Source organism: Stegastes partitus, unplaced genomic scaffold (genome assembly GCF_000690725.1).
Source record: "Stegastes partitus isolate 25-593 unplaced genomic scaffold, Stegastes_partitus-1.0.2 Scaffold521, whole genome shotgun sequence".
Taxonomy (NCBI): Eukaryota; Metazoa; Chordata; class Actinopteri; family Pomacentridae; genus Stegastes; species Stegastes partitus.
This window is the reverse complement of record NW_007578252.1, coordinates 245,397-263,975: the sequence shown is the minus strand read 5'-3', so window position 1 is coordinate 263,975 and position 18,579 is coordinate 245,397. Positions and strand designations below refer to the sequence as shown.

The 18,579-nt window shown below is 42.1% G+C and overlaps 1 protein-coding gene across 1 annotated transcript; it reads left to right on the top strand.

Annotated features, from left to right (window-relative positions):
* Positions 1-749: 749 nt before the first annotated feature.
* On the top strand, positions 750-14,121 carry zdhhc8a (zDHHC palmitoyltransferase 8a). Its single transcript, XM_008287792.1, has 10 exons — positions 750-853; positions 8,322-8,443; positions 8,535-8,692; positions 9,002-9,174; positions 10,189-10,291; positions 10,444-10,535; positions 10,617-10,746; positions 10,868-10,982; positions 12,610-12,722; positions 12,820-14,121. The coding sequence occupies exons 1-10, from the start codon at positions 750-752 to the stop codon at positions 14,119-14,121; spliced, it is 2,412 nt and encodes an 803-aa protein (XP_008286014.1).
* Positions 14,122-18,579: the final 4,458 nt, after the last annotated feature.

Below are 18,579 nucleotides of genomic sequence, written 5' to 3'. Positions count from 1 at the left end.
TAGTGTTATTGTTGTCTCGTCTAATGCATGCAGTGGTGTGATGTACTTCATTTGTACTGAATTTAATTGTTTTTATGTTTAAATTACACGTGATCATGTGTTTTTTAATTATGGAAATTGATTGTATTTTTATTTAGTTTCCTTTTTTGTCTAATTTTGCCTTTCGAGCTGGTGGATTTTTTTTTCTTTTTTTAAATTAATTAATTATTTTACTTTTTTGTGTTATGTGAGTAATTTTTATGCTTTAAGCAGAAGACCCTATCAGGCATTAATTATCAAACCACCACCAGTTACAGCTCTTATTATGAACCCTTTGCTGCTTTGTGGCGTTCTTCAGACGTGTTTTATTTAGTTATTAGATCATTAACACAGTCAGCAGTGGACACGGCTGGCAGCTTTAGAGGAGCTGAATCCAGAGCTGGTGTTGAAAAGAACATCTGGTGGGATCCCAGCAGGGTCTCTGGGTGTAGTGGAGCTGCGCGTCATTCATGAGTAAAAGCACCACCTTTGGGACGGGCGGGAGGCGGCAGCTGCCTGCCGGGACAGACGGGACGGATGCTGCGGGCTGTTGCCTCTCAGGCTCCTCTTCCTCCTCCTCCTCCTCATCCTCCTCCTTCTTCTTCTTCTTCCTCTGACTATGATTCTCGCTGTTGTGCGCTTCGTCGAGGGGCTTTCTACAGACACTTTTTCCGCTGTATTTGCTGCCGGTTTCGTCGCTCTGAGACACTGATGAGTGCGGAGAGGACAGGATGCCCGCCAGCGGCGCCGACTCGCTGAAGCCCAGCGCCTTCATCCCGGTGTGCACCGCCGCCTGCCTCCTGGTCGGCTCTACCTCCCTGTTCTTCGTCTTCACGTAAGTCGGCGAAAACTGCTGGAAAATTCATGTGTCCATTCATTCATGCATCCATCCATCCATCCACAGCCCCGTCATTCCTCAGGTAGCCTGCATCACCTCCATCATTCATTCATCCATTCATTCAATAATATATATATATGTGTGTGTATATATGTATGGATTTGATTTATTTGGGACTACAAATATCACCTTCATTTCTGGCAAACATTCACAAATCTATCCCCATTAATCACTGCAATTTTAATCTCACATTTAATCTCTACTTTATCTCCAAACTTGCCCAAACCATCTTTAAAAACAGTTTTTTTTAAAGGAAGGAAGGAAAAAACCCATCTCCTCTCCTCTGACTTCACCCTGCTGGCAGACCCACCATCTGACCTGGTTGGCTGCCTGGCCGGGGCTGCTCGGTGCCCAGTTTGCACCCTGAGGACTCGGAGTAAGCACAGTTCAGGGGATAAGCCACCCACAATCAGCAGATATACCGACCTGTCACCGTGACCCACATGTGTCACGTAGCCGGAGGACATCAGATCCTGTCACAGCTTCACAAACTCCCCTCACCCTGCATAGTTTGGTGTCAAGATCTGACAAACCTGACTGAAACTTTCAATGCAACATTTGGTGAAAAAAAAAAAGTTAATTTTAGCCTCCTTGTTTTGACCTACTTGTGAGGAAAAGGCGGACATAAGCGGGCGGTTGAGAAGGACTCGGGCTGGCGTGCAAGGAAAAAAAAATTTAATATAATATCCCGTAATACCCTGAGAATCCAATTGGAGTGATGACTATAGGGGCCGGGTGGTGTATTTGTGATTCAAGCTTTTATATGCACATTAAGGACCACAAAAGGAACAAACAAGCAGCTCGTTACAGTCAAAAGAGCCTAATTTCAATATGGAGAAACCTTCTGATATCCTCTATTGACTTAATGACTGAAGGCTCCCACCTCATCAGCTCTATGCTGGTTTAGCGACCCCTGACCTCTGTAGCCATATCTGTCCTAGTTTCTCCTGTGTTCTCCAGCCGCGCACCGTTTTCCACTGGAATCTGACACCAGATTGGGGGTATGGGATTAGGATCCTCTGCCTGATGCCATGTGATCCCCCCATCTGGGAAAGTGGAGTCTGGAATCTTTGAGTTTACCATCAGCTGCATTGTGGATATACGTGTACAGGGAAATGTGTGCTGTTAGCGCGCAGGGATGTTGCGGTTCACTTCTGTTTCCTTTTGTAAATCACATCAACCTTATTTATAGGAACAACCTGACCAAAGGTGCTGTTAGTGTTCACAGATAGGCAGCAAGAAATGACTCACAGGTTAATATAAAATGAATAAAAGAATCAGTAAAATAAAATAAATTAGCATAAAATATTTAAAAAAGCAACTTGTAAGTTAATTTTCTAAAATAAAAATATATATGACATATTAGGAGCATTTGATCTAAAGACGAAGGCTGCTTCTTATTGTAAATATTCATGTTTTTATGGTTCCTATTTTGCTTTACTCTCAACCTTTAAATGGATTTTTTCGTCTTTATGTACTTTTAGGTCGTCTAGTCTGCCTCTAAGGTTAAAAAGTTAAGACTTCCAGATCATGAATATAGCTCCTGACCGGCTGGTATTCACCGACTACTTTGTTTGTTCCCATGACTCACCGTAGCCAGGGTGAAGGCCGAGGTGACGTTATGGCGGATGACAAGCTGTGTCCTTGTGACTCAGTGTTACTGAGGTGGGACTGAACAGAGGATGACACCTGTCTGTCTCGGCTTTTCAAGGCAGGAAGTCGCTCCGGCTGGAGCTGATGAATTACAGATATGACGGAGATGAAACAAGTTACATCCGTCTCTGGATGTTGATTCAGCTACTCAAAAGTCATCTCGGGTTTTGTTTGAAAGTTACATATTTAGGGTTTCTCCGTAAAGAAAGCCTTACGTAACTCTGCAAATGTATGAAAGCTCCTTCCCAACTCGCAGCAGCTCAAGCACACCAGCTCACCTACAGCTCTGACACTGTACGGCTGCTCTACGCTACACACTGGCAAGTTGTGAGAGTTTTTCAGCCATACATGTTCAAAGTAGGACTGCAATGGATATTATTTACATTATTGAAACATTTGCTAGTTCATTTAGCTTTCTGGTCTCTAAAATGTCAGAAAAATAGTTTAAAAATGTCATTTTCTGTTTCCCAAAGCTGGTTATGTCTTGTTTTATTCGCATATTATACAGTAGATATTCAGTTTCCTGTCATAATGGAACAGATTTTATTTATTCATTTATTTTTTTCAAACTTAAGAAATCAGTATTAGACAATTTTGTTGTTTTTTTTTCTAAAAAGACAAACAAAAAAAATACTTAAAATGATCAATTAATTGTCAAAATAGCTGCTAATAGATTTAATAGTTGTTGCAGTTCTAGTTTAAACCAATAAGAATAAAGACACAGGAAGCCACGCCCACACGTTAACACGATTGGTTCTTTCGGTTTGTTACGTATGAAACCCGACAAATTTGAATCTGTGTTTTTGAGACTATTATCAGCAGTTTAAAGATGGAAATGCTCAGCTGTGGTGCAACCGCTTATTTCACTCATAACGTGTCTTTTCTTGCATATAAATACACCATATGTTAACAAATCAAACAATTATAGATGACTCGATTTCCATTGAAGGGATCTTGTGTTGCTCATATCAGAAACACTACGTTTTTCCAGATTTATGCCTGAAAGCAATAGTCGCTACTTAACTCTGATATAAGTGGCCTTTCAGTCTACTTTATGTACTTCCAGGCTGCGAGAGCAAATAAAAAAAGCTGTAGTACAAAAGGCTGGAAGGGCATTTAAGACACCCACAAGACGAGTAAAAATCGCAGACATTATAACAAAAGTGATGCTGCTGGACAGTCTGAGGGTGAGATGTGCAGCTGTTTTTTATTTAAAGATCAATATACAGTCGCTGGGAGACGCGCAGACACATCAGGGGGATTATCTGAATCCGGTGCTCCGTTCTTGAGGGCCGTCTTAATTAAAAAAATGTTTCTGTTGCGAGGTCATTTCGGCTCAAATGCAGCAGAATCATCACTTGTTCGCTCAGTCGTTCGCAGCGTCCTGGTTTTGCTGGTTTAGCATTGCAGTCCCAATTAAGCAGTCTCTTTTCTATCTATCATGTCAGCGGGTCATTGATTTTTCTTTTTTTCCCTTCCTTCTCTCAGAGTACAGATGGAGTTCATCAGGGCCTCTCAACCTCTCCGAGCCCACGAGTCTGACTCTATTTCCCAAAAGTCTGCAGCAATTAGACAGCAGTCGAGCTGTCACAGTGACATATTTCTGTATTCTCACATGGAGACGCGTCCGAATTAGACGTCGAACGATGTGGTTTTTCAAGGCCGATAGCGATTATTAGCATCCGAGGATGACATGTTTGAAACCAGATTACATTAGTAGGAAAAGAAACCTTAAAATAAGACAAACTTCAACATAAAATACCTTCTACGTGTTTAATTTTCAAGATTTATCCGTCAGTGCTGATTGGCTGTTACAGACAGAGGAAGCATCAGATGCAGAGTGGTGCATTTATTTCATTTGGACTCCCGTAAAATTATAACAAAACCAATAATCGAGAACAAACAAACTCTGAATGCTGTATCTGATAATCCACTTGGCCGGTAATCGGTCGGCCCCTATTCCAAATGGATTACAGCGACTCCAGGTCGAGCCACTTCCTCACCACAAAACAACGATGCGTTCGTATCGCCCCATCAGATTCCTGTGCAAGAATTAAACCATTATTCCAAACCCTGCAGTCATGTTGCATATTAAGTCATTCATACCCTTTTATCTGGTATTATTCATGCAATTATCAGCGTCAGCAGCTCCCCGTGAGCATTAGCAGTGCAGGCATGCAGACTTTCATTTTTTGTTTCCACTGCAGGTTCGCTACAGAACGACCTTTAGATTTGACTCGAAGACTTTTTTTTTTTTTTTTTGTCTTCCTTTGCCTGATAAAATTCTTCAGTTACCGGCTTCCTGCTTTTGTTCCTCTGACCGTGAACTTTTGTTTGGGTTAGAGCTTAAGGTTCGGCGCATTGTTAAGCTCAGGCAGATCAGCGACGGTCAACAAAGGTCGCAAACATGAGAAAGGGCCGGGAAAAATTCAGATTGTTAGTTGTGTTCTGCCTAATGTAGTTTTTTAACATACTGAATCTAGAAAAGTCGACTTTCTTACGTTATAAAAGCGCATTTATTTTGGTTAAATGTATTGGAGTTGTACATAGAGTTGAACACTTAAGGGAAGATTGTTCAAATGGCACTGGCAGGATGTTAAATCCTCATTTAACAAATTTATTAGACCCCCACCCAGTGTAAGGTTTGTGCCACCTAAATAAACAGCACTGGTAATTACTACAATCACGTTTTATGTTTCTGTAATGGTTAATACACCAGTATGTAGAAGCTCTTTAACAGAAATGATGTTTTTGATGCTAAAATATAACTATTATTGTTATCAGTGAAGTTTCAAGTGTATTATTTTCCTAAAAAACTGAAAAAATAGTAAAGCGCATTGTTAGTTCTTAACCAAGATGTCAAATTGTAGTTATTTACTTGCATTCCTGAGCAGAAAAAATAGTTTTAGTGGTTGAATGTTGTGCTTGATTAATTTCTGAGGCTCAAATTTGGGTATAAAAAGGTGAATTCAGTTTTGAATTCCTCATTCCTGTTCAAAATGGTAAACTGTGGAGAGCTGAGTGTGCATTAAAGCATTTATATATACAGTGCTTAACGAATTCGATAGGTGGTCTCATACATTTGTTAAGAGTTGCACATACAGGTTAACAATAACACAGTTTCGCCTGCATTATGTCTGAACCTGGCACATATTGGCCTCCTTTAGATAATGCTTCTACCAGACCGAGCAAGGCTGCTGCAGCAAAACCCCCTTTGTGTACTGAATTGACCAAAGCTGTGCTTTATTGCTCAACAATTCAATTTTCTGCATTTAGAACGTGTCATAGTTTCTCATTATAGGAGCTGAACTGTCAGTGGAATTGGAAGAGTTTAAAAGGAGCTGAGCAAACTGTTTGTCCGGTTTAATAAAACACATAGAAACTCATTTCTACACAGTTTTAAGGCTTTTTCTTGCAGCTGCAGGAACGTGCTCGCCACCTTTTTTTTTGTTTTTTTGCCTCTCTGACAGATTACACGACGGTGATGTCATTTATGTAGCCGTGACAATATTTTACTAAAGGGGCCGCGGCTGCCAGCGGTGGTGAACTTGCGGCTTGACCGACTGTGCGGCTGCGTCTGCTGTGCCACTGACCCACTGCAGGGATGAGGGCCAGCGTGCAGATTGCAGAGCAGCTTACTGTTCTGTGTGATTTAATAGAGCTCTGCCCGGGCTGTTTCATTAGGTGGGGCTTGTCTTGCTGTGCTGCAGTGTAATGAACTGTCCCTCCCTGTGGTCCAGATGGTCTCAGCCCAATGATGGAGGCTCGTCGTGCAGCACACAGAGGCGTAGTAATCTGGTTCGCATCTATGCATTTTTTTAAACATTTAAGAGGAGAAATTAACACTTAGTTCCTGCTAATAATTGAGCAGCAAGCTAGAATTAACCAGTGGAGAGCACATTATTCAGGTCCTGTTTAAGAGTGTTGTAACTAACCAGCTTGAGTTACACAGCTTAATGTCACCCATCAGCTACGACACTTAAAGCACATGTCGAACATTTAGTGGAAAGAACTTGGACACAAATCCTGAATAGCAGCCGAATGAGGAAGGGGGAGGGAGATCATATTCTGCTCCTTAATCTTTTTGTGTCACACATTGTTACATCTTAAGATTCTCAGCGTTTCATTAAATTGCTAAATTTGTCCGAATCTACAAAGAAAATTCGTGTCCTATTTCCAATATTTCCTCATCGGCTGCAAATCTGGCGGGAACATGTGTCATAACAGGGAGTCTTCTGCACTCTACCAGTTGTGGATCAATTGGATTTATCTCATGGTATGCAATCTATAGCGGCGCGTTAAGTGATATATGGTGAGCTTTGACCGCACATGCTTGTGTATCTGATGTGAGGAATCCACTATGCACTGGACTGGCAGAAATGGTCTGTAATCCAGAGTTCATAATCCAGGGGATTACTGGGTTTGCAGCTGGCATGGCATCAGCAGGCGTTCCTCTAGCAGGGGGGGAGACCCTTCCCCCACCGCCAGCCCAGGGGTTTGGGGTTTGGAGCTGCACTGGGATGAAGTGCACAAATGAAGCAGGGGGACTCTTAATTGCTTTAGTGTTTTGATTTTCCACTCAGACTTGGTGTTTAATCCCCTCACATTACTTATCCGTCAAGTCATATCTGGAAAAAAAATGTGCTACTACTACACATTTTCATAGATGTTTTATTCATTTCTGCTCATACTGATACAACACCAGACCTTCAGAGCATGTATATGTACAAGTATATGGGTTAAATAAGTGGTGTTCAATCAAACACCGTTAATATCATCCAGTGAATCTTTTCACTCCGTCTACTACCGTAACCTGATTATTCTGCCCCTCCCTCTAATCTCACACTGAGATATAATCATTCGGTGTAATTCAGCACGTCGACACACACTCACACTCGGTGGAGGATAGTTGTCGAGCATTTTAGAGCACACACACACACACACAAATATTTAACACAGTTTAAAATCCTGACAAAATATTCCACATATAATATAGAAGAGTGTAAATGTGGTAGGAATATGTTCACATTAGTTAAAAAACACTTACATTTACCATTAATTCCTTTCTTTTGTTGGCTCAATCATACATATTTGACCATTTATTACAATCCCTGCTATGATCATACACAAACTACTGTTGTTATCCAGCATGAACATCTCTTTGTGTGGCCGGTTCAGGTGTGATGGCTTTAAAAAGTCTAATTGTCGAGGGTTGAAACAGTTAACCAGCTGGATCAAAGTTCTCCAATATGTAGATCTGCACCTTTTCTGTGCTTAATTAGTTTCCTTTTTTTTAATCAAACAAGCAATTTGACATCATTATGCTCTGCTCAGAAAACTTGTGATGCCCTCCTCCAAGTTTTTCAGAAATTAAATAATGCAAGATTAACTGAAAACAAATAAACTGATAATGAAAGTTACCGTTCAGTCTTTGTGTAAGTTAGTTTTCCTGCAGGAGAGACCCCATCACTTAATCCCCCCCGTTGAGGGCACAGGGCGAACACACGCTAATACATGCTTATCTTACTGTAAACAATTACTTTTGGGACCCGCTGCTCCCATCAAAAATAAACGGGATGAAGATGATCCCTGAAAATCTTTGTTGTAGCTGTGATTTGTGTTAACCTCAACCTCTCGGGGATGAACGCTCGCTGGGCCTCAAAAACACCATCGAACCCTCTATTTACAACAAGAACTCTGCTTTGAATGAACACAAGTACACTGTTTTTATTTTTTCTTTCTGTGTATTCAGATGCCCATGGCTGGCTGTGACCATCTGCCCTGCTGTGCCACCATGCTGTGCCATCATTTTCCTTTTTGTGCTGGCCAACTTCACCATGGCAACCTTTATGGATGCTGGTGTGCTCCCGATGGGTTAGTAATCAAAGTCAAGTTACTGCTTACGGCAGGAAGGGTCGCTCTCCGAGAGCTATTCAAGCAAATTTTCCACCTATTGTTTTTCCAGCCAGCGAGGACGAGGACAAGGATGATGAGTTCCGCGCTCCGCTCTACAAGAACGTGGACGTGAAGGGCGTCCAGGTGCGCATGAAGTGGTGCGCGTCGTGTCATTTCTACAGACCTCCACGCTGCTCCCACTGCAGCGTGTGCGATCACTGTGTGGAGGTGAGTGAGTGCAGCAGTGTGTAGGGGAAAGTCAATAAAGGGGGATTTCTGCAAGGGGAATGATGGACAGAGGGTGATGGAGGGAGAGAGAGATCTCATTAATCAGGTTAATCCTTTTCTCAGATCCTTTGTGGCCTCAGTGGAAATACAATTGGAAAAAAAAAAAAAAAGGGTTCAGACAGCCTGTATTAAACCGTGTGTTTAGAGAGTGCAACGTGGACTTTCTAATATCCCACAAGTTACACATGAATGCTTGCTTTTTCATAGCTGGGTAATGTTTGATGTGAGGATGTTTGTTTTCACGCTCAGGACTTCGACCACCACTGTCCCTGGGTGAACAACTGCATCGGGAGGAGGAACTACCGCTACTTCTTCCTGTTTCTGTTGTCGCTGACCGTTCACATGATTGGCGTCTTCAGCTTCGGCCTCATATACGTCCTGCACCACATGGACGAGTTATGGAAGCTGCACTGCACCGTCACGTATCCTTAAGTGCGCTCAACATACGTGTGTAGCATCTACAGCAGGGGTGTCCAATCCTGGTCCTGGAGGGCCACAGTCCTGCATGTTTTAGATGTTTCCCCTCTTCCAACACACTTGATTCAAATGATCAGGATCGTTATGAGGCTTCTGCAGAGCTTGATGATGAGCTGATCATTTGAATCAGGTGTGTTGGAAGAGGGACACATCTAAAACATGCAGGACTGTGGCCCTCGAGGACCAGGATTGGACACCCCTGATCTACAGTGTCTGTAAAAAAGCATTCACCCCCTCTTGGAAGTTTTCCCCTTTTACTGCTTTTTGATACTGAATTCATGGCTGGTGTTGAAAGGGGCTGCACGCTCACGATCTCTGTGCAAGCTGACAGTTCTGCAAAGAAGACTGGGGTTAAATTGGAGTGTGTACTAAACTGTGACTTATAGGAGGTGACGCTTAATTTACGTTTTATATTTTTAATTAATCGCCATGACTTTGTAGAAATCAGTTTTCACCTTGACACAGACGAGTCTTTTTTGAGATAAACACAAATAAAATAGACTATAATTCAATGTTGTAAAGAGAAGAGAGAACTTAAATTTGTGTTTTGTACTGTATAATAAAGTTAAAACGCCATAAATCAAGAACAATTTATGAAAATGGGACAAAGCGGGAAAAATAAAATGCTAACTCCGCATATTGTAGATATTTGATATTTGTCTTCTCTATGCAAAAGCACAGCCCTTTGTTCAGCTCAGCAGAAATGTCCCGAACAAACACCTAATTTTTGACGAATTTGTTGACATAAATTGATTTTGACGAGATATCAAAATGTTTAGCTTAGATTTAGTTTGGCTTAGCTTTCTGACCAAATGTGTCACAGATAATAAAGACAAGGGCTGTCTGGAAGTTGAAAAACCAAACTGAATTCACCAACCAAGGCATCTGTGTATCTGTGCTATTTTTATGCGTTTTTATTGCTACTAACGTGAAGCAGTTTTCCTTATCCATACCTCCAGTCTGGTAGTGATCAGTATATCGGGGCTGTTTCTCATCCCCGTCCTGGGCCTCACTGGATTCCACTTTTATCTGGTATCCAGAGGACGCACCACCAATGAGCAGGTGAGTTTGATTTCTCTAATATTAAACCACCGCCTAGCAGTGTGGAAATGTTGCTCCAGTGTCGATCCTCAAAGTCGATCTTCAGAGCTCAGCAATAAAACATATTCTAACCGTACAATAATAATAAAGCACGTCTCTATGTGTTCTCGTAGGTAACTGGGAAGTTCCAAGGAGGAGTAAATCCTTTTACAAGAGGTTGCTGTAACAACCTGGAGTATCTGGTTTGCAGTCCCATTTCTCCAAAGTAAGCGTTTACCTGCTTTATCTTCAGCTTTGTAGGCAGCCTTGTCGTACCTTGTTGCCTGACGCTTTGCTGTGACACCAGGTACACAGCCAGGCCCTGCAAGAAGACCGTCATCCACATCCAGCCTCCGTTTCTGAGGCCGGAGATTGACAGGCAGACGCCGGTGAAAGTCAGGGACAACGGGATACAGAGCCGGGATGTCCAAAATAAAGTATGCATGAGCGGTTAAATATTTCCTCACTCACTGTCTAAGCACTGTGACCTCAGTTGTCAAGTGATATGAGATATATCTCTCATGTCTCTGTGGGTTTTTTTTTTTCCCTTCCTGCCAGAGACCCTCAACTGGAGCTGTCGAGCTGTCAGACATCAAACAACAGAAAACTCCACCGCCGCTGCCTCCGAAGCCGGACCACGGTCTGCTGAGAAGCCAAGTAGCTGCCATGGACGGTACTGTACAGTGACACAGACGCCTGTGTTAACCACGTCACACACAACGCTGCAGCAGGATCTTTGACAACAGTTCTCTTAGCATTGTTTCATTACAAAGAATATTCTAGTTCATCTCCACACCAAGATGTGAATACTGTTCCTGGCTACTGCAATAAATACTCATCAGTCAGTAGTTCAAATCAGTTATTCAGTTATCCTTTTATTTTAGGAGATGATTTTACATGTTTAACTCTCTGAATCCAAAGCAATTTCTGGATCTTTCTTTGCTCCTGTCACATTTTTACTCATTGTGGCCTTATTGTGCACCAGAGAGAAGTTAAAAATGTCTTCTGTGTGTCATTAAATACTATGAAAATCTGGAATCAAGATGTACGATTGTTGTTGCTAATGCTTGAAAAAGAAAATGGGGACTCTTAGTGATGCACGATATTAAAATTTCTGGCCGATATCCGATATCAAGATTTTTGATATCGCTGATAACCGATATTACCGATGTTGATATTCAATTTTTGTTCACACTGAAAAATGAGTATAAGTAAGCACTGTGAGAACGTGAAAACTATTGAAAAGAAGCCCAAATTAGGCCACATAGTCTAACAAAAGTAAAACATATTTAAACATATTTAACATTCAAGTCCAGGATCATTTAAGTAAAAACATAAGATAAGATAAGATAAGATAAGATAAGACAAGATAAGATAAGATCTGCCTTTATTTATCTCACGGTGGAGAAATTCACATTGTTGTTAGCAGCATGACACATGGAGATACACACATACTAGACAGAAAAATGTACATATAAATATAAGAAATAGTGCAAACAAGTATAAAAGTACACATAAAAAGCATCAGATCGATACCGATATATCGGAAAAAACACTAATATCGGCCGATACCGATGTGGTCGCCGATATATCGTGCATCCCTAATGACTCTACATACTATAGATATCTTTGACTTTTGTTTTTAGTTTGCTTCCATAATGTGTAAACACAGCCTGCAGTTCAGCCCAGTTTAGCAGAAAAGTCTCTGAATCTTTGTCACATGACTGTTTGTTGCAGCTAAGTAGCTAATGTTGCCATGGTTACTCTGAGGAGCACATTTACTTTTATGGGTCCAGTAAATTTCTGGATAATTACAAAATGCGACATGTGGAATAATGTGATTGTTTTTTGACCAAACAGCATGTCACACATTATTACTTCAAGGTCTGTCAGAAATCTGACAATTCTTTGATTCTTTATGTTTTTACGGTTTCAAGCTTTGATAAATGATGTTGTTTTGGGGAGATTTTTTAAAAGACAACATGCCTCTCAAACCCGCTGGCGAGCTTTGAGGTTCAGAGGGTTAAAAAAAATTGCAAAATATACGCCTGTAATCCACTTTAAAGATTTACAGCCTCGGTATAAAGCAGCGGGCTTTGAGCTGAGTGCTTTAGACAGATGAGGGAAAATCATAAAGTATTTTGAGACAACTGGTATTGGTCTGTTTGTGAGTTTTGCTGACAATAAAAAATCTAGAATATTGTCTTAAATCCTTTAGAACTCTCTTAAAATGTCATTGCTAGGATGTATTTGCAGATTTCTAGCGCCTACAATTAATCACAAGATGATTTTATTTCCAGAGATGGGACATCACACCAAATCCATCATCCCTGTGTCTATCCCCACCGTGCCACAGCTGCGTCCGGTCCTGGAGGCCATATCCAGAGGATCGTCACCCATCCCTCCAGAGCAGGTGACTTTTTGGAAAGAGTGTGATCCTCAATATATAAGTTCTGATTTTGATCTGTGTCTGACAGACGTTGCTGCCTGTTTTGTATTGTGTTGCTCAGTTGCTGAAGACATCAGAGCATCAAGGGAACAACAAAGGTCTTGACCTCCGCTCTGAGTCCAGAGAAAGCCCCGTGAGAGGCAGCCATCATGCCGGCCTGCCTGTCCAGCCTCCCCTCCAGTCCAGCTCGCTGCAGCTCAACTCTCTGACGCTCAACTCCCGTTCCCTCACCCTGAAACACAGCAGCCGCCACGGCAGCAAATCCCACCTGCCTGCCATGCACGCTGACGGTTTGGGATCCAACCCTCCGCCGGGCATCATCTCCTCCTCCAGCCTGCTCGCCAACCACAGCAGCAGCAGCAGCAGCAGCCTCCCCTACGACAACCTCATCAACCCCGCAGACCCTCAGTTCCTGGCCCAGAGAGGGGCTCCTTCCGTCAGCTACCACCCTCACTTCATGTCCCTGGGCACGGATGGAGCCGTGCAGCGGCCTCCTCCCCACACCTACAGTCCCGTGTTCATGGGTGTCTCCAGACATTCCCCTCAGCCTCGAGACCTCTCGCCCTCTTTGCAGGGTCTCACCTCCAGGGATCCGTCACCTTCTTTCCAAGGTTTTATTCAAAGAGACTCTTCCCCCGCTTTCCAAGGGCTGATGCCAAGAGACCTTGCCACCCAAAGTGTAACATCACGAGACATTCCCCCTCCAGGTGTTGTCATGCGAGATATGACCTCCCAGAGTCTCCGAGACAGCCTCCGGGATCTCGTTCCACAGGACTTGACGCCTCCCAAGTCGGCTGCCGCGCGCTACGACAACTTTTCAAAAACCATCATGGCATCCCTCCACGAGAGACGGGAGCTGGAGGAGAGGGAGAGGATGCTCCGTCTCCAAGCCAGGTCCCAGGCGCTCTACGGCCCGGATATGGGGATCTACGACATCCCCAGCAGGAGGAGTTTACCGCCAGACAACATGCGACCTCCGGGCTCCAGAGGGCCGACTCCCCCGGCTTACGGCTCCAGGGAGTTTCTGATGAGCACAGGCATTCTGGGTTACGGCATGAGGACCTCACCTCTCTCCAGCTCCTCCACGTCGTCTCTCACTCGCGGCCCGAAAACCTCCAGCTCTCCCCTGCAGAGCGGCAGCAGCAGCAGCCTGCAGAGCAAAGGCAGGTCTTCCTCTCCGGCCTATTGCCCCCCCGAGAGGCAAACGCAAGGCCTCCCTTCCTCTACGTCCACCCTGCCCCGTTTGTTCCCCTCCACCGCCTCCTCCGCCCCTCCGTACACCTCCTATGCCACCACGAAACGCTCCTCGCTCCCGTACTCCTCCGAGGGGAAGGACTCTGTCACTCTGGGAGCTCTGAAGTAAAAAAAAAAATAAAAAAATTCCATGTTTCTGATGGTGTGAATGAATCATCTATGCAGCGTTAGTCTCAGTCTTCACAGCTCCAAAATCTTTTGTAAATAAGAGGCCATTTGGGACTTTCCTGTGTGGGATGGTGCGTGAAAAACAAACACACAGTGAAGGATAAACGTAGAAATGTTCTCGCAAGGTCATGGAATTTGACCACATGAAAAAAAAAAGAAAAGCTAACTGTGAATCTCAGGATAGTCGTGCGTCCTCTTACAGACAGAGGGAGCTCTATAAACTCAAGAGCTATGTAAAGAATACAGATTAAATTATTATCTGTTTGTATGTGTTTTGATATTGCTTTGTGAAACAGTGTAATACCACATTATCTGATTCGTCTCCTGCTGGGAAAAAAAAAAAAAAACCTAACCCTTGTTTAATAGAATTTTGTAGCTGTTTATATGAATAAACTTATTTTGTAATTTCCACTGCTGGTTTTATGTTATTTTGCGGCGTGAGTGGTCGTAAACGAAAGCACCTGCGCGGGACTATGAAAAACATAATGGGAGTGTGATGGAGGCAGCCGCTCTGAGCAGCAGAAAATGAAAATTGCATTTCGTTGTTGCTTATCAATCTTTGCTACAGCGATATTATGCTTGTAGTAGATTTCGCTCCCAAATCATGGGATGATTTTAGCTCATAACTCAACAGATGGTGTGCTTTATGGAGATCGACTTTGGCATTTGTTGTCTTTCAAATTTGCTACAGTGCATAAATGCATGCAGGCGGCGATGATAGCGTTTTTTTTTTTTTGGGAGGGGGGGAGACATTAAATTATTACGTAATAGGGAGTTTAATGAAATACAACGGTGTAGTGGAATGATTCACTGGCTCTGCAATGCCAGTTTCTGCGCTGATATGGCACCCTCTAGTGAACAGTTTCAGAAGGTGACCTGGTGTCAGTGAGGCAGCCAGATCCAGCAGATGATGCTATTGTGTGTAAAATCCCAGAAAACAGCAGGGTTTAATGGAGGCGGTGTGATATGGCTCATATTCCATGCACAGCTTCTGATCACTATGAGTGCTTCCCATTGAAATAATAAGAAATAAATAGTAGTTTCTATTGTTTCCTGAACCTCAAATGTGACACAATCTGACTTTTTCTGTCATCTTTAAGTGTCAAATAATTGAGGGGCCTTAAAAAAAGGCTCATGAAACATTCAATCTTCGCAGCAGAAATATGTCTAATAACATTTTATTAACTCAAGCTCTGATACACAATTATGCATTTTTGTTTAGGCCATACGTGACACGAGTTGACACTTTGAGGTCACGGGAATTATTGCCGCACTTGACCTCTTAGCCGACGGATATAACGGATAAATTTGGAAGGCACGACTGATTTAAACCGCTGGCAGCTGAAGGATCTCTCACCAGACCGGTAAATTCAGACGGATGCAAAAACAGCTCAGTCAGACAGGCCTAGTTAAAGACCTGACAACAACAGAAGACGTGGAGCATGATCAAAAAAAAAAAAAAGAGGAAGAAAAGAAAAGACGCCTCTCTGTCAGAGTGCCAGAGAGCAACAAGTAAAAATGTAAACAAGATTGTTCAGTAGTCATCAGAGCGGTTGTTTCTTGCCAAAAATATCTAACGAGATCGCAGATTACATGACACCGCCTTCCCACTGAAGAGATTGCGGAGACGACGGGGAGGAATTCAGAGGACGACGTCAGGGCCTTCAAAGCTGCATTAGAATCCGAGAAGAACGACAACAAGCTGCTATTTGTGTGAGTTACTGACATCTTCTCCTCAAGAGCCGGAGCTCGACAAACTTTTGAGTCTATTTTCTTACGGGGGACCCGACAAGTGGATTGCTTTGGTCTCTAATGTGGGACAATGTCATATAAAACCAGAAATGACCTAATGAGAGATATCTTATCATCCATGACAAGATGTCTCATTGAAAAGCTACTTCAGCTTGAATTTTCAACGATCCTACTTATTAGAGGTCATTTTTTACAGTCACATGTCCGCTGAAACTGTTTTTAGCCCATATTGAGCTATTTTCTAACCTCAGTGACAATGTAAGAGATACTGGAGTCCATCCACATTAAGCCAGCTACATAAAAAACATAACATCCCTTTAAGCCCTCCTTCTGCCCTAAATCAGTGTTTTGTAACCCAAAAAAAAAAGACATTTGTAAATAACGGACAGGATCGAGGAGGCATGTGTGGAAGTATCTTCACTGAGACCGATCGTGTAGCTTTCTGTCGGATGACGTCAAGATTATAAAATAATGATTTGGTCAGCTGGATTGTCTGTCGTGCCTCGTACCGGATGGAAGCTTTGATGCTTTGTCAATTCAAAAGAAGATGAAGAAAAAGAGATTTAGTTGTGTTTTTTTTTTTTGCTTTGTGTTCAGATATTTCATTTAAGGCGGATATCTTTATAAAAAATGACCTTGTGTGGACACGAATCATTGTCACACAGAAACAGTATATTGAAAATTAGACGGCTCAGCGTGGACGACTGGGTCTTTAAGTGTAAGTGAAAGACAGCTTATCTGGTTGTGATGTCCACAGCACTGAAGCCAAGCATCAGTACAGTTATCCATATGGCTCCAACTCCCACAGTTTCTCTGAGGTTGGTTGTTTCATTTTGCAGAAGTACGAATGAGTTTCCAGTTGCAATCCGTATAAAAGAAAACAACACATCACAACCATTTTTGCATCATGTATTTCCATTTACAAACATATAACCCTAACACATACCTGTTCCTTTCTGCAGATTCTATTATTCTCTGCCCAAGTAAGCTGTTGTTTATCTCAGGGAGGTAATGATGCTGAAATTCCACCGTTACCTTGTCCTTTCTTATGCTCCCATTTCAAATCATTCAGTCCTCACATGCATGTTTGAACCTCTGCTTGGCTTTTTTCCTTTCAGCTAACAAACCTCGCACAACCTCGCACTGTAGAAATGACTCCATGTAAGGATAAACGTTTGGATGTTCTGATGTTTTCCTTCCTCGCTCTGTTGTTTTCCTGCTGCCTCGCACCCCCGCCCGTCTCACCCATCCCAGTTTTCGTAGCCAGAGGTAAAATGGTAATGACGGTAACGACAAGGCTGCTGTGCGAAGAGGGATTGCAGGTCGTTGAGTTAGAGGAGTGGATCAAAAGTGTTCTGTGCAGATTGTGGTGTCTGAGAAGCCTTCCGTCTTACATCATTCTATTTTTACAATGTGTCCCCACGACAAATACGTCTTGGAGGAAGCTGGTGTCCTCATGCTCCACGTTTTGTCGCACTTATATCTCAGACTTCAAGTAGGAGACTTGCAGGGTTGTAAATATTAATGCGGCGATAAACCGCAAACACATGCTGATGTATTTAAACTGCAACACAAATGTAGGCATTCACAAAATGGTCTCGCGTTCATGAGTCCACATGGGCACTGAACGATTGTCAATGTGTTTGTCCCCCCCCGTCCATATGGTATGATATGATTCAATACAAAGTGATACGGTACGAACTGATACGATACAATATGATACGATGCACTTTATCGTCCCATGAAGATCATTTATTCTTAGAGTTGTTCCCCCTGCCTATACAATACAATACAATGTGATACGATGTGATGCAAATACAGTACGATACATGTCATTGTCTTCACTGGGATTATTTGTTCCTGTAATTGTTCTGAATGATAGTATGTGATATTATAGGACTCAATACAACAGGATATGCTAAGCCATAATGCTATATAATATGATACAATGGGATATGATGTGATGCAAAATGAAATGAAATGAATGAATGAAATGAAATGAAATGAAAAATGAAATGAAAAATACTTTATTTATCCCAGAAGGGAAATTCAATTGTTTTTTGTTGTTGTTTTTTTTCAATTCAAAATGACATGATGCATAAGATAAAATACAATACGATACACGTTATTGTCTTCACTGGGATTATTTGTTCCTGTAATTGATCTGAATGATATTATTTGAAATTATAGGACTCAATACAACAGGATATGCTAAGCCATAATGCTATATAATATGATACAATGTGATAGGACATGGTCTGATACTATGCGGTACGATATAAAATAATATGATTAATCTATACAATAAGAATGATATGATATGATACGATATGATATTGTCCCTATACTTGTTCCCACCATCCATGCAATATGATTTAATGCAAAATGATATGATACTATGTTATATAATACAATACGATACAATGCGCTTTGATATGATACGATATGATATGAATCAATACGATACGATATGAGTCAATACGATACGACATGATACAAATCATACTCATGCGATATGATACGATATGATATGAATCAATACAATACGATACAATACACTCCATTGTCCCCATTGAGATGATTTGTTCTTGTAATTTTTCTCAGTGTCCATGTAATATGTTATTAGGGTCCGAGCACCAAAGGGTGC